Here is a 13,896-nt window from a genome sequence, read left to right on the forward strand (position 1 = left end):
GTACCAGGAGCAGACGGGGTCACCCTCCACGGCTGCGCAACTTTATTGGGATTGGACAAACACACCATCCTTCTCGTCGTGGGCTCCCGCGTCCACAGGACCCTGCCACACAGAGACCCACCCCGGTGCGCGGGGGACACGCCCTCCCTCTAGAAACAGGTTCAGCAACCACCACACGAGCCTTAGGCCCCACGGGCGGAGTCAGTAACACTCCACAGCTCCTCCGGCCTCGAGAGTCACCTTCAGGCCCAGAGTCCAGGCCCCCTGCCCAGGAGGACCGAGGCCAGCTCATGTCCTGACGTGGGAACCGCACACAGATGGGGCCCGGCTCCCTTCCTTCAGGGCCTGGGACGTGACCCTGACTTTCTGGCTCTAGAAAGAAGGGGACCAGCGGGGGTTCCAGGGGAGGGGGAATGATGGGGAAGGGCCCCTGTCGGCCCTGAAGCCCAGCTCCAGGGCCAGGAAGCCCCCCTCTTCCCTGTCCAGAGGGCCTGGGTCTGTGGAGGAGGGGCTCAGGGCAGGGCTTCTAGCTTCGACGCGGGGCTCCGAGGGTCTTCCTGGCTTGGGTGGGGCGGAGGGTGATGCTTTCGGGGGCCGAGGGCCTCCCATGTAAGGGGGCCGGGCTGCGGCCCCTGCCCAAGCCAGCAGCTCATCTCTCCGGCAGCAGCATGAAGAACGCAGCCTTCAGGAAGCGGCCACAGCTGCAGAGCGCGGCCACGAGCCAGTGGGAGCGGAGGCCGGGGTCGGTGCTGACCACGCACTTGAGCACATCCGTCTGGGAGGGACGAGGAGGCAGTTAGAGAGTGGAGCGGAGAGGGTGTGGCCTGTCCCCCCCCCCCCCAACCCCGGGTCAGCTAGGTCGCCTGAGGGAATGCTCGAGGCCGTTTGGGAAGGCTTGTGGTCCAGCTGGATGGAAGCCTCCAGCATGGGACCTGACCCAACAGGTGGATTCAGATGGTGAGAGGGAAGGGAGGGGAGCCTGCTGGGCCCCCAGCCATGGGACCAGCTACCAGCTCGGCCACCTGCTGACATCCCACCTGCTGACATCCCACTGTCCTTCTGCTGTGGAGCCTGGGGTGCCAGGGAAGGACAAATCCCTTAGCACAGGAGCAGGAACTGAGCTTTCCAGAAGCCCAGTGAATGGCCACTCCTTACTTCCTTATTTCTTTCTAGTCCTGCTAAGAAATGAAGTACTATCCCTACAGCTTAACCTTTGGCCGTGGTGTCAGTCAGCATCCTGGCTGCCCTGGTGCCCAGCCTCAGCCGGGCTCCAGGACAGGATGGCAGGATGGGACAGCGGGAGGCCCACAGCCACGTGACTCATCCAGGAGGTGACACCCCCCCCGCCCAGTGCCGCCTTCAGATGAGATCACAGCCCCAGTGGCCCCTCACCGCACCCCCCGTGGCTCCAGTCCCAGCAGAGGCTGAGCTCCGTCCCCTCGGCCAGTGTGCTTTGCACACCTTTGCCCACCATCCATTTTACAGAGGAGAAAACAGCTCTCCTACGGGTGCAGCTGCCCCGCAGTCCCCGAGGCCTGGCCAGGTGATCGGGGACATGGAGACTCTGACACCATCCCTGGGGGCGGGCGGCGGGTTTTAGCTCTGGAGTCGGGGGTGGTCAGACCCAGAGGGCCCACACTGGAGCTGGGCCGCAGGAGCCGTCCTGGGCTGGGCAGCCCCGGCCTCGCCCCTCCTCCAGCCCCGATCACCCCTGCCACTGCCAGCACTCAGGCGTTCAACCACCGCCCCCTTCCTGGCACCGCCATATTCCCTCACCCATCCACCGCGTCTCCGCAGCCAGGTCGCCAGGGTCTTGCGCACGAACTCCCCGAGGCAGTCAACGAGGGCGTGGACCAGGGCGGGCTGGGCCTGTCGCACGCAGTCCATGGCTAGCCCCGCAGCCACTGAGTACAGGGACACAACCTTGCCCCAGGTGATTCCTGCAGGGAGAGAGATGGGTGCTGGTCACCAAAGGCCACCAAGACCCAGCTCGAGGCCAGCCCGCAGGGTCACGTGAGGGGGCTGAGCCTTTCTGAGCCACACCCCTGCCATTCCGCTGGTGACTGGGGTCGACACCCGGGGCAGCCTCAACCCACAGCTCCCACCAGACGGGGAGCTCGGTCAGCTGGCGGCTGTGCGAGTCCCAGCCACCGTCTGCTGCAGGTCAGTCCTGCCACCGTCACGCGTCGTTCTCAGGCGGGGATGTCTCGAGCCTGCGTTACACACCTGCACACCTGGGCCAGGGCCTGGCGATGACCCTGCACAGCCCAGTATCTGCTGGAGGAGGTGATGGAGCAGAAAGGCAAAGAGGAGGCTGAGCAGGTCAAGGGGGCTCAGTGACTCGGCACTGGATGTGATAAACAGGAAGCAGCTTCCATCTGCGCCTGCCCCCAGCACAGCCCTGCGAGGACAGAGGATGTTCTCCATGTAAAGAAGCTGAGGCCCCGGGAGGAATGGCCTTGCCCAGACCACCAAGCTACTGGGGGCAGAACTGAGATGGAGCCCACCTGGGAGGAAAGACAGATGAATGACAGTCTGGGGAACAGTGCTTGCCAGTTGTATAAGGTTCCTTAATATAGAAAGAGATTTTATAAATCAATGAGAAAAAGAGAAACCTTTCAAAAGAAATACGAACACAGAATACAAACGGCTGATTCACAAAAGAAGAAGCATTAACAGTACACTAGACACATGAAAGATGCTCACCCTCACCGATAAACAAAGAAGTGTACATTAGAACGCGATGTAAATTATAGTCTATCAGACAAAATTCCAAGTGGCGATGTGAAGATCCATGTAACTCTGCAGCCTGGTAACTGTGATGCAAAAGACAGCTGGAGGGCACCCAGCACCACCTGTGAAAGGACACAAACGTGGGTGCCCCGCCTGAGTCCTAGAAGGAAGCAGCACAGGCAGGGAGGAAGCATGCCCCTCAACCCATGTTCACACCACAGCTGGGACAGTCTGTCATAAGAGCACAAGTCAGTGCGAATGAATCCCTGTTCACAGTCGCCAAAAGGTGGAAATGACAAAACGTAAATAAGCAGCGAGTGGAAAAGCACAATGTGGTCCAGCCACACAGCGGAATGATATTTGGCCTCAAAGTGGAAGGAAGCGCTGACAGGGCCACAACCTGATGAACCTTGAAAACATCGCGCTCAGTGAAAGAAGCAGACTTGAAAGGCCACACATATCGTATGAGTCCATTCCTATGAAATGTGCAGGACTGTCAGATCCGTGGAGACAGAAAGCAGACCAGTGGTCCCTGGGGGCTGCAGGAGGGGGCCAGGCAGTGACAGCCTAATGGGAATGGGTGTTCTTCCCACTGGCAAAGAACTTGGAGAGGTGGTGGTTGCACGATACTGTGCATGCGTTCCACGCCACTGAATCATACACTTTAAAATGGTTAACTGGGGCTTCCCTGGCGGCCTAGTGGTTAGGACTCTGTGCTTCCACTGCAGGGGGAATGGGTTCAATCCTTGGTCGGGGAACTAAGATCCCACATGCCGCGTGGTGTAGCCAATAAATAATAAATAAATAAAATGGTTAATTGTACGTCATGTGAATTTCACCTCAACGAAAATTTTAAAACCCCGTAAATCAGGCCAGGCCACTCCCCAACCCTCCTGTTACTGTCCCTTCCCATCTCCTTCAAAGTAAATCCAAGTCTGAAGTCCCACCTGAGCTGGCTGCTGGCCCCTCTGAGGCCCCCTTGTCCTGCGACATGGCCTCATGCGTGCTATCCCAGCCTCACCACTGCCTGCAGGGCTCCCTCACCCCCAGGGCTCTGCCCAAGGTCCTCCCTCTAAGGGCCACGCAGACCGTGATGGCATCAGGTCCTGGTGACGCTGCCGTCACACCACGCTCCCCATTGACCAACTGCTCGTGGGTGCCAGCCCTGGAGGGCTCTGTGCTGCTCACAGCTGTGCCCTTGGCACCCCCAGGCTTGGCGTCCTGCAGGTACCCACCACCACCAGGGGACAGGTGAAGGGTCAGCATGGCAGGGCGGGGATCAAGAGAATGAACACGCGTTCTGCGGTGCTGTGTGGAGAGGTGAGCTCCACGTGATGGCCACGTTTTACCTGGAGAGGAAAGCCCTGGTCCGGAAGGTGCCGGCAGGGTGGTCTCTGGGAGGTGGGGCTCAGGTATGTCCTATTTTCTTTGAGGTCTTTGTGTTCTTTTTTACGGAGATATAATCTCACTAGCGTAAATTCATCCTTTTAAAGTGTGAGATCCAGTGTTTTTAGCATATTGACAATGTTGTACAACCACCACCACTATCGAATTGCAGACATTTTCACTCCAAATCACTGTCCCCAGGAGCACCACGCCCCTGTCACCCCAGCCCTGGTAACCTCTAATCTACTCTGTCTCTGTGGATTACCTGTTCTGGACGTTTCACGAATGCAGTCACACAGTAGGTCCCACTTTGTGTCTGACTCCGTTCACTGAGCAAAATGTTTTCAAGGTTCCTCCGTGCTGTCCTGGTGTGAGCACCTCATTCCTTGTTACGGCCGAATAACGTTCCATCGAGTGGATGGACCACCCATCAGGAAACGAGCACGTGGGCTGTTGGCCCCTCTGGCCGTGGGGATACGCGGCTCTGAACACTCGTGTGCAAGCCCTTGTGTGGACATGTGGCTTCCTTTCTCAGGGGTCAAAACCGAGGAGCGGAACTGCCGGGTCAGGGGGTGACCCCATCAGAGTTACCACTGGAGAAACTGCCAGACCACTTCACGCCCTGACTCTTCACAGCCTCACCCGTGCTGAGTTCTCTGAAGTTTTGCCTTGAGTGCCCCAGTGGGCGCAAGGTGGCATCTTGTTGTGGTTTGATGGGTGTTTCCCTGGTGACTGATGATACTGAGCAACCTCTCATGCACGTACTGGCTGTTCATACATCTTCCTTGAAGAGATGTCCATTCAGACCCTTTGCTCTTTTTAAAGTGAGGTGGTCTTTTTAGTACTGATTTCTGAGAGTTCTTTATCTCATGTGTTTTCTGATCTTTCCGTGGTGAAATATTTTGCTCTTGTAATGAGAAGAAAAAAATGAAAACACTTGCCAACTTTCAGTTTTTCCACTGAAGGGAACCGAGAAGCGCCTGCAGCCAAGACGCAGCCTGGAACAGCGCCCCCTGCCTCTGCCTTCGCGGGGGCTCAGCCACGTGGGGAGGCCAACCGGAACCCTGCCCTGCAGTCCTCGAGCCGTGCACGTCACCGGCTACAGCCAGAGCAGGTGAGGGGCCGGCCGGGACGACGAGGGGGAGGAATATCCAGCCCGGGGGGTCAGCGCGTGCAAGACCCAGCTGCTTGGGAGAGGCTGCGGGCAGAGACGGGCAGGGCCGGCAAGCATCTGATGGCTGGAGCTTGCCTGGTGGCAAGAGGGCCTGAGGACCGGGAAGGCTGGGATGAACAAGGGGTGAAGGGAGACCTCGGGTGGGCGGGAAGCGGGAGGGTGTGTGCGGCAGCCACGGGCGGGTCGGGGGGTGGGCTGAGAGCCCGTGGGCTGCACAAGGGGCGGCCCGCAGCCCTGTGCTCCACGGAGCCTGTCCCTGCTCCCCTTTCAGGTGGCTCTGAGTTCCACAGAGGTTAAGAACCACTTGCAGGTCACAGAGTCCATGAGGGGCTGGGCGCCCCAAAGCACCAGAGGGGCAGGTGGCGGTGTGGAGGCCACCACGAGAAAAGGGTAGGACCAGCTGGGTGGGGCGGGGATGCTTGATCGCAGAGAGGTACATCCTGCTCTGGTTTCAAGCGAAAAATCACGGGCTTTAAACTGAACTCCCCAAGTGAAAGAAGCCGCTGGTACCCTGTGCCCATTCATCACGGCCACACCTTCCTCCCCGCCCCTCCCCCTCTCGGCCCTGCCCCAGCCCCCGCCTCGTCCTTCCAGAACCCAGAGCCCTTCTGGGCACGTCTCTGGCCCATCCGGCACTGAGCAAGCGGGGCAGGCAGGGGTGGGCGCTTAGTCCCGGCTGCCCGCCCTCTGTCCCTGCCCACACACCAGCCACCTCCCCGGGGCCCAGCCGCCCCCCGCCCCCCTCAGTCCCGAACACCAGCGGCCGCAGCCGCATTCTCAGAGATGACCCTTCCTTTTAAAGCCAGCCCTCGCTCTAAGCCAGCCGCCCACCCACCCGACAGCGGAGACAGACACCGGCGGCCACCCACACGCCAGCGTCAGGCCTGACGGGAGCCCAGGGAGGGCCCAGGGCGGCTGTCAGCTCCCTTCCCCGGCCTGCCCAGGTCACCGCGAGGGCACCCGGGTCAGGACTGCCAGACCTCCTGGGCATCCCACGCCTCTCACCAGCCCCCTCCCTCCCAGGCACTCCCCCGTGAAGTCCTGGCCACCCAGTGACGCCCTGGAGGCTGGGTCCTGCAGCCGGGGGTCCCGCGTCCCTGCCACGCCAGCCTGCCCACCAGGGGTCGCAGGGGCCTCCCCGAGAGGGGACAGTGCAGGGCAACACCCAGAGGGTGCGGTCAGCGGGCTGGGGGCCCTCTGATGGGATGCGGCAGCCCCAGCCCCTCCACCGGCCTCCTTTCTTCTGCCGGTGGGCGGAGGTCCCCCATGGGGTGGGACTGTGGCTCCCGGCGCCCTCTGCCCCAAAGCCCTGCTGCCGTCCCAACCATCCGACGGCTAAGGAACGGCAAGGGGTGTTCCAAGGTCACGCCGCTGGTCGACGACAGACCCAAAGCCGCCTCGCAGAAGGGGCCCGTCCTCCCCAAAGCCCTTCCCACCCTCGATGCCACATGGCCACTCACACCCCCACTCCACCAGGATGCGCCCCGGGAACACTCTGGCTCTGGGGCCCCCAAGCCCCCCTCCTTGAGGGCTGGGACTGGCCATCCCGTCCATCACAGGGTCCCCAGGCCCAGGGCAGCGCCAGACAGTGCTGGGGAAACCTCGGTGGGATCGGCTGATGGGGCAGGTGCTGCACTGGGCTGGGGGCTTCGGTCACCTGATGGCCAGCAGTGCCTGGCGCCTGCTACGTACCAGGACACAGGACCGAGGTGGACACGCAGGGCAGGGGCGCCAGAACAGGGCACGAGGTCACGGGTGGGGAGACAAGGTCTGTGGACCTCAGGGAGCCCAGCAGTTCCCAGGAGGCGGCGTGGGAACGAGAGGGGGTTTTGGGGGATGAGTCCTAGAGTTTCCTGGGAGCCTGGAGGCAGGTGTGCAGACCGGAAGCAGCACGAGCTGAACTCAGGGCAAGGGCACACGGAGGAGGGGCAGACGTCACCTGCTCCTAGGGCCCAGGTGGAGGCTCCGGGAGACCCACAGGTGACTGCGGGCCAGCCGGGTGAGACAGGTGTGTCAGCATTCTCCAAACGTGTGCCGGTGAGCCGCTCCACCGGGGACTCCCACCCTAGCGCACCCCTCCCACTGTGGGGGCTGTTCTGCGACCTGCCTCTGACCAACAGACTCAGGCTCAGTGACACGGCGACTTCTTAGGTCAAAAGAGCCTGGCGGCGCCCACTTGGGCTGCTTGGGACCTGCGGCCACGCCGTGAGAGCCCAAGCCCCACAGGACACGTACTGCCACACGCAGAACAGCCCCACCCCACTCCAGCCAACAGTCAGCACCAACTGGCAGCCTGGGACATGCAGCCCAGACAGGGCTTCCGGTCACTGCAGCCCCAGGACCGCACAAGAGGCCCACTGTCCTTGGACCCAGGGAGGCTCCCCTGAGAGCCCACCCAGCGCTGCAGCCCCGGCCCTGACCCACAGACCCTGGGCCATGCCAGCAGTGTGGGCCCCCTGGACACACAGGCCTACCTGCAGAAACGATCTGGGCTGCCACAGCCAGGAAGGCGTCGGTCACCACGGTCTCGGACTGCAGGGGGATGTTCAGCTGGCGGGCCACGTTGCGGTAGACGCTGGGCCGGATCAGCTCCAGCTCGTCCGCTGCGGTCACACAGGCGGGTCAGAGGTGGTCACACCCACGGGGTGTGGGGCCCACACGGGCCTGGGGCCAGCCCACTCCTCAGCCTGTGGCCACAGCTGGGGACCCTGATCCCAGCCCTATTCCTGACCCCTCGACCTGTCACATGCCCACCCACGAGACACCACCCCCAGAACCCCAGGGGACAAGACCAGGGAGGTGCGGTGGGCACCCCCAGACCTGCCTCTGGGGCCTGTCCCCTCTGCCGAGCCAGCCACGCCCACCCTCTCCCCAGGGCAGAGCCGGCTGGGCCAGTGGGGCGGGCACCCCAGCAGTGCCTGACCAGTGACTCACAGCCCACAGCCAGCTGCATGGGAGGGCGGTAGTCTGACAGGCAAGCAGCCAGCCCGACATGGGTGTGGACTGTGCCAGCGACCCCACACCGGTGGGGAGCCCGGCTGCTGCCTCACAGGGGTGTCCTCGCTCAGGCGCCAGCACCATTCAGTGAACCAAGAAAAGGAGCCACTACCCGGGGCCGCCAGCACCACACAGGGTCAGACCTCGGCTCCTGGGGCCAAGCAGGGGTATCTGCATGGGGCGGCCGCACGTGGCAGCGGGAGGCCCTGTCAAGGGCGCTGCCTGCACGTGTGCCCGCTGCAGCGCCCCTGGCAGTCACGTGCCGGGAATCCCACACAGCCCTCGGACTGGGCATCCCCCAACCCAGCCGCCTCTCCGCCAAAGCAAACAGGAAAACGCTTCCGACTGGAAGTCCAGGCGATAAGGGCTCCGAGTCACCCATGGGGCCAGATGCACTCCATCTAATTAATTAAGATCTGGAACCAGAGGAGGACTGCGGGGAGGCTGGCAGAACGATGCGGGAGGGAGCATGGAAACTCCCAGGGCTGGCCTGGCTGTTCCCACATACAGACCCCGGGGTCTACTGGGGACTGACCCCAACTCGACCCGGGCCTCTTCCTGTTTGCTGCTGCTCCAGGAGCGGGGCGTCTGTGCTCGGGAGGAACTGGGGGTATGCTGGGGACAGGGAGACAGCTCCAGGCCATGACTGGTGGGGAAGGGGCAGTCACGCTGAGCAGCTGCAAGGGCGGATGCTTTGGTGGTTCAAGCCATCTCCCTCCAGGGTCCCCTTAGCCATCTCGCAGGAACTGAACCCCAGGGACTGGCCGTGATGAGGCCGGATGCTGGAGGAGGGCCTGAAGGCCTGGCCCCTGAGAGGGCCAGCGCAGGGCACTTGGCCGGACTCTGCTCCTCCAGCCCTGGCCGGAAGCATCCCAGGCTCTCCGGGTCTGAGGTCACAGTGTTGAAGGGACAGATACCGTCCCAGTCTGATTAGCAGAGCCCAAAGCAGGGCTTTTCAGAAAGTTCAAACAGTAGGGACCCCGGGCCCAAGGTAGAGGCAGCCCCAAGCCGCTGCTCGCAGGCAAGGAGATGGAGCTGGGGGCAGGCAGGGCAGAGGCAGGATCTCCTCCTGGCCACTTCAGGGGCTCTTGGGAGGTCAAGACACCATATTCACCAGGACCCTCTGGAGTGCTCCCCCAGTGTTGTCCCCACAGCCCAACTGGAAGAGGTGGCTCGGGCGCTGACCTCGGGAGTCCAGGCACTCTGGGCCTCTGGCTGATCCCCCAAACCCCACTTGCTCCCCTCCCCTGAGACCCAGGCGGGACACCGCCCCCCTGGCAGCCCTCTGCAATGGCCCCTCGGCACCTGTGTGTCTCCCCTGGACCCCAACACTCCTGTGCAGGCCAGGTCTACACAACCCTGCCCCCAGGGTCCACACAAAACAGGGCAAGCAGACGCGCAAGCCAGCCTGAGGAGGGGAGGGCGTCCCTCCAACCAGGGCTCCCCTGGAGAGCCACCTGGTCAGGGCTCCATCTGCGCTGCCACACCTCCCCGTGTGCACACGCTTGGGGTGGAACTGTCACACTGGATGGGGCAGGGCTGGGCAGCCTCAGTCCCCGTGGAGAGGTGGACTGACTGAGTCAGCTGGGCCGGTCCCTCCCCCTCTGGGGTCCTTGGAGAAGGTGGAGACAGTTACCGGGCTGTGTGTGACCCCACAGTCAAGTACCTCCAGATGTCCACTCAGCTAGCGTCCAGGTGAGATCCTGGGCTGCCTAGCCTCACGGTGGCTCAGCCCTCCTGGGGCACTAAATTTCGCCGGGAGCCCTAAGAGGCCTCCTAATCGAGAGAAGAGCGACCCATGGCAGGATTTGCGCCAGTAACTGCAAGGACCTATTTTCCAAAACAAACAGCAGGACATGTGGTCCGACAAAGGATTTTTGTGCCCAGCTGAGCACAAGGGTCACTCAGGAAGTTTAGCCACCAAAACATCATTCTTCCCGGAGCTGTCTATCCTTTATGGCCAGAGTGTCTGAAATCCGGGCTGAGCAGGCAAATGCGGGGAGGTCTTTGGCGGGTGCACAGGCGAGCCTGAGGGGGGACTGGAAGAGTGGGGTGCTGGAGGGATCATCGGTCTGGGTGCGCCCGCCTTGTGCGCCGGGTTACTCAGGGCACACCGGACCAGCCCCCTCTCTGCCTCAGAGGGGAGACCGAGGCCCAGCAGGGGCGGGTGCCGGCGCGGTCACCGGCGGGCGGGCCAGTGCAGGGACAGCTGTACCCCGAGGCGCAGCGGGGCCGCCCCGCTGGCCGGCTTTGGAGGGTAAGCCTGGGATCCCGCCCGCCGAGGCCCGCACTCACCCAGGCGCAGCAGCACCGTGCACACTTCGGCCAGGCGGCCGCCGGGGGCGGGCGCGGCGCGCTCCGGCGCGCTCCAGGCGAGGCCGGCGCGCAGCAGCCGCGCGTGCACGAACTCCCGGCCGAGCGCCTTGGCCTGGGCCACCAGCTCCTTGTCGGTGGGCGAGCGGTCAAAGGCGTCCATGATCTCGGCGGCGAAGACCGAGGAGCGCCGCAGCACCTCCATGGCGGGGACGCGGGCGGGGGGCGCCGCACCTGCGGGCAGAGGGTGCTCAGACGGGCCCGCCCCGCCGCCCCGGCCTGGCTGGCGGAGGGGAAGGTCGGCCGCGCGACAACGGCGGGCAGCGGGGAGCGTGGAAGGGGCGCGGCGTGCGCCTAGATCGCGTGCGTGCGCCGGGCCGGAGCGCACAGGGAGGCCGGGCCGGCGCGGCTCTGGGGAAGGGCTTCGGCCAGCTGCGGGTAAGCGTTCCTGTTTGTGCCCCAAATCTTTAAAAGCGCGGTGTCACCTTCTTTTAGATGCCGAACTCAATCACAAAGATCCCCACGGGTGCCGGGGATAGGAAGGACCTCGGGGAAATGGCGATTGGCTCTGGGGCCGCCGTGCCCGCGCTCGAAGACGAGTGCGCGGGCGGCGGAGGCGTGGGCGGGGGGCATGGCCCGACCTGCTCCCAACCGGCGGCAGCCGGGACCCCGGCCCGGCCCAGCGTCCGGGGCCACCACCCACCTCCGCGCCTCGCCGTCCTCGGTGTTTGTCCCCGGCCTCGCCGTTCCCATGGCGCGGCCCGCCCTGCTCACCTCTCCCGCCGCATGTCTCGGGCGCGGGGGCTGGGGAGGAGTGCTGGCCTCAGTATCTGCTGGCCGCCGTCTCCGCAGATCTGGATCCTTCCATTCAAACTGGCGAGGACGCGCGCCCCGCCCCGGCGCCCGCCCTGTCCACGCCTGAGCCGGGCTGGAGCGCTGAGGGCGCGGGGTCTCGGGCCCTACGGGGGCTCCGGCGGCGGCGTCGGGGGCGAGGCGAGTGCGGGCAGCACAGCGCAACTTTCCGCCGGGCGATAGGCGAGGCTTGGGGCTTTGCCTTCTAAGGGAAAGGCAACCCCGGGGCGGAGCCACGGCCAGAGCTTCCCCGCCGCCTCACCGCTTAAGGAGGACCGAGCGAGTTCCCGGTATGCGCTCAAGGAGGGCCACGGGGCAGGAGCTGTCCCCCACTGTCCCAGTGATTAGGACCTGGCTCTGGCACCAGCCGCCTGGATTCACAGCCGGCTTCATTATCGTATTGATTCCTAGAGGTTCTTTATATATTCTGGATGCTCTGTCCCTGGTCTTACACATGGCTTGGTATTGGAGGTGGGTACTTGGATTTGCATTGTATGGAAGGTATTGCAAATACCTTCTGCCATTCTGTGGTTTGCTGTTGCTTATATTGAACAGGAATTTTCTCAGTGACGTCCAATTTATCAATCTTTTCTCATGTTTAGTGCTTTTTTATTAGGATATTCTCCCGTGTTTTCTTTTAGAAGCTTAATTGTTTTAGCATTCACATTTAGATCTATGGTGGATCACAAATTAATTCCTGTGAATATTGTGGTAGGGGGTCAGAGCTCATTTTTTCTATATGGATATCCAGTAGACCATCATCAGTTATTGAAAGGGCCCTCATCTTTCCACTGAATTGGAAAAGAGTCCCCATTATACACCAAGTGACTGTGTATGTGAGGATCTGTTCTGGACTCTTTTGTATCCCACTGGTCTATTTCTCTACCCTTTTTTTTTTTTTTTTTTGGCATGTGGGATCTTAGTTCCGTGACCAGGGATCGAGCCCACGGCCCCTGCCTAGGAGGCACAGAGTCTTAACCACTGGACCACTAGGGAAGTCCCTATTTCACTATCCTTGAGTCAACGTCTCAACAGGATGAACCCACTTGCCTTAATTCACATACATACAACACTTCACCCAATAGCTGTTGAATACATGTTCTTTCTGTGTGCACATAGGATGTTAAACAAAATAGACCATATCCTGGGCCATGAAGTCTCAACAAATTTCAAAGGATTGAAATCATACAAGTGTGTCCTCTATGAATTAAACTAAAACTCAAAAACAGGAAAACTATCAGAAAGCCTCCAAGTACTTGGAAATTAAATATCACACTTCTAAATAATCAGTGGGTCAAATAGTAATCACGAGGGAAGTCGTAAAATATTTTGAAGTGAACTACAGTGAAAACATGACATATCAAATGCTGTGGGATATAGGTAAAGCAGTGCTTCAAGGAAAATTTATAGCTTTAGAAGAAAGGTTAAAACTAATGCTCTAAGCTCCAATTCAAGAAGCTAGAAAAAGAACAACAAGTTAAATCTAAAGATGAGAGGAAATAAAAATAAAAGCAGAAATTAATGAAACAAAGCAAAAATCAGGGAAACTCAACCAAGCCAAAAGAGATTAATAGAATGGATAATCCCCTGGAAATAATGGGTAAAAAAAGAAAACACAAATTCCAACGTCAGGAATGAAAAGAGGACATCACCACAGATACTACAAACATTAAAAAGCTAATAAGAGTATATTATGAACAACTTTATGACAGTAATTTGAAATTTAAATGAAACAATTTACCCAAACTGACGCTAGAAGCAATAGAAAATCTGGATAATCCTATAACAATTAAATAAATTTAATTCATAATTTAAAATCTTCCCACAAAGAAAATTCTAGCTTCAGATGTTTTCCTTGAGGAATTCCTCTAAACAGTTGAAGAAATATCACTGACCTCACACAAACCTGCACAGAGAATAGAAAATGAGGGAACAGTTCCCGTCTCATTTTGGGAGGCCAACACAACCATTGATGCTGACACCTATCAGGAACCTGTTGGGCCTCTGCCTTGGCTTCCCCGTCTGTAGAATAGAGAAAATAGTAATGCCTACATTTTGTGGACCAAATTAGTCAATCCATGTACAAAAGTGCTTGTCATATAGTAATTGCTCAGGAATTGGAGCTGTTTTTTCAGAAAAGCTTTCAAGTGTGAGTGCTCATTTTATTGTACTCTTTAACGCACAGTCTGGAGCAGGACAGGGTCTGCCTCTGGCATCTCTGAAGAGCACTAAGGTTTGGGATTCCCTGTATTTTATAGGTGGAAATATGGAAGCTCAGGATGGGAAAGGGATTGCTGAAGGAGTCAGTGCAGGACTGGGCACAGGCAGATTGGGACAACCCCCTAGCCCTGCCCCAGGCCCACGGAATGTATCTCCGGCAGGGGAAGAACCTATGCCCACTCCCCCGCCCCGCAGTGGCCTCAGGCAGCTTCCCACCCTGC

General features: G+C 60.1%; 1 protein-coding gene across 3 annotated transcripts; it reads right to left on the bottom strand.

Annotated features, from left to right (window-relative positions):
• BOK (BCL2 family apoptosis regulator BOK) lies at window positions 1–11,644 on the bottom strand. 3 transcript variants are annotated; one of them, XM_060015768.1, is made up of 5 exons: window positions 11,378–11,644; window positions 10,586–10,837; window positions 7,768–7,896; window positions 1,777–1,940; window positions 1–775 (listed from the first exon to the last, which is right to left on the bottom strand). In XM_060015768.1, the coding sequence occupies exons 2-5, from the start codon at window positions 10,806–10,808 to the stop codon at window positions 650–652; spliced, it is 642 nt and encodes a 213-aa protein (XP_059871751.1). In that variant the 5' UTR covers window positions 10,809–10,837; window positions 11,378–11,644; the 3' UTR covers window positions 1–649. The 3 variants fall into 3 exon arrangements, with proteins under 3 accessions (XP_059871751.1, XP_059871752.1, XP_059871753.1); XM_060015769.1 differs by having other exon boundaries at window positions 11,307–11,644; XM_060015770.1 differs by lacking the exons at window positions 1–775; window positions 1,777–1,940 and adding an exon at window positions 4,389–5,026.
• Between the last annotated feature and the right edge of the window lie 2,252 nt (window positions 11,645–13,896).

The sequence above is a fragment of the Delphinus delphis genome, chromosome 7 (assembly GCF_949987515.2).
Source record: "Delphinus delphis chromosome 7, mDelDel1.2, whole genome shotgun sequence".
Lineage (NCBI taxonomy): Eukaryota > Metazoa > Chordata > Mammalia > Artiodactyla > Delphinidae > Delphinus > Delphinus delphis.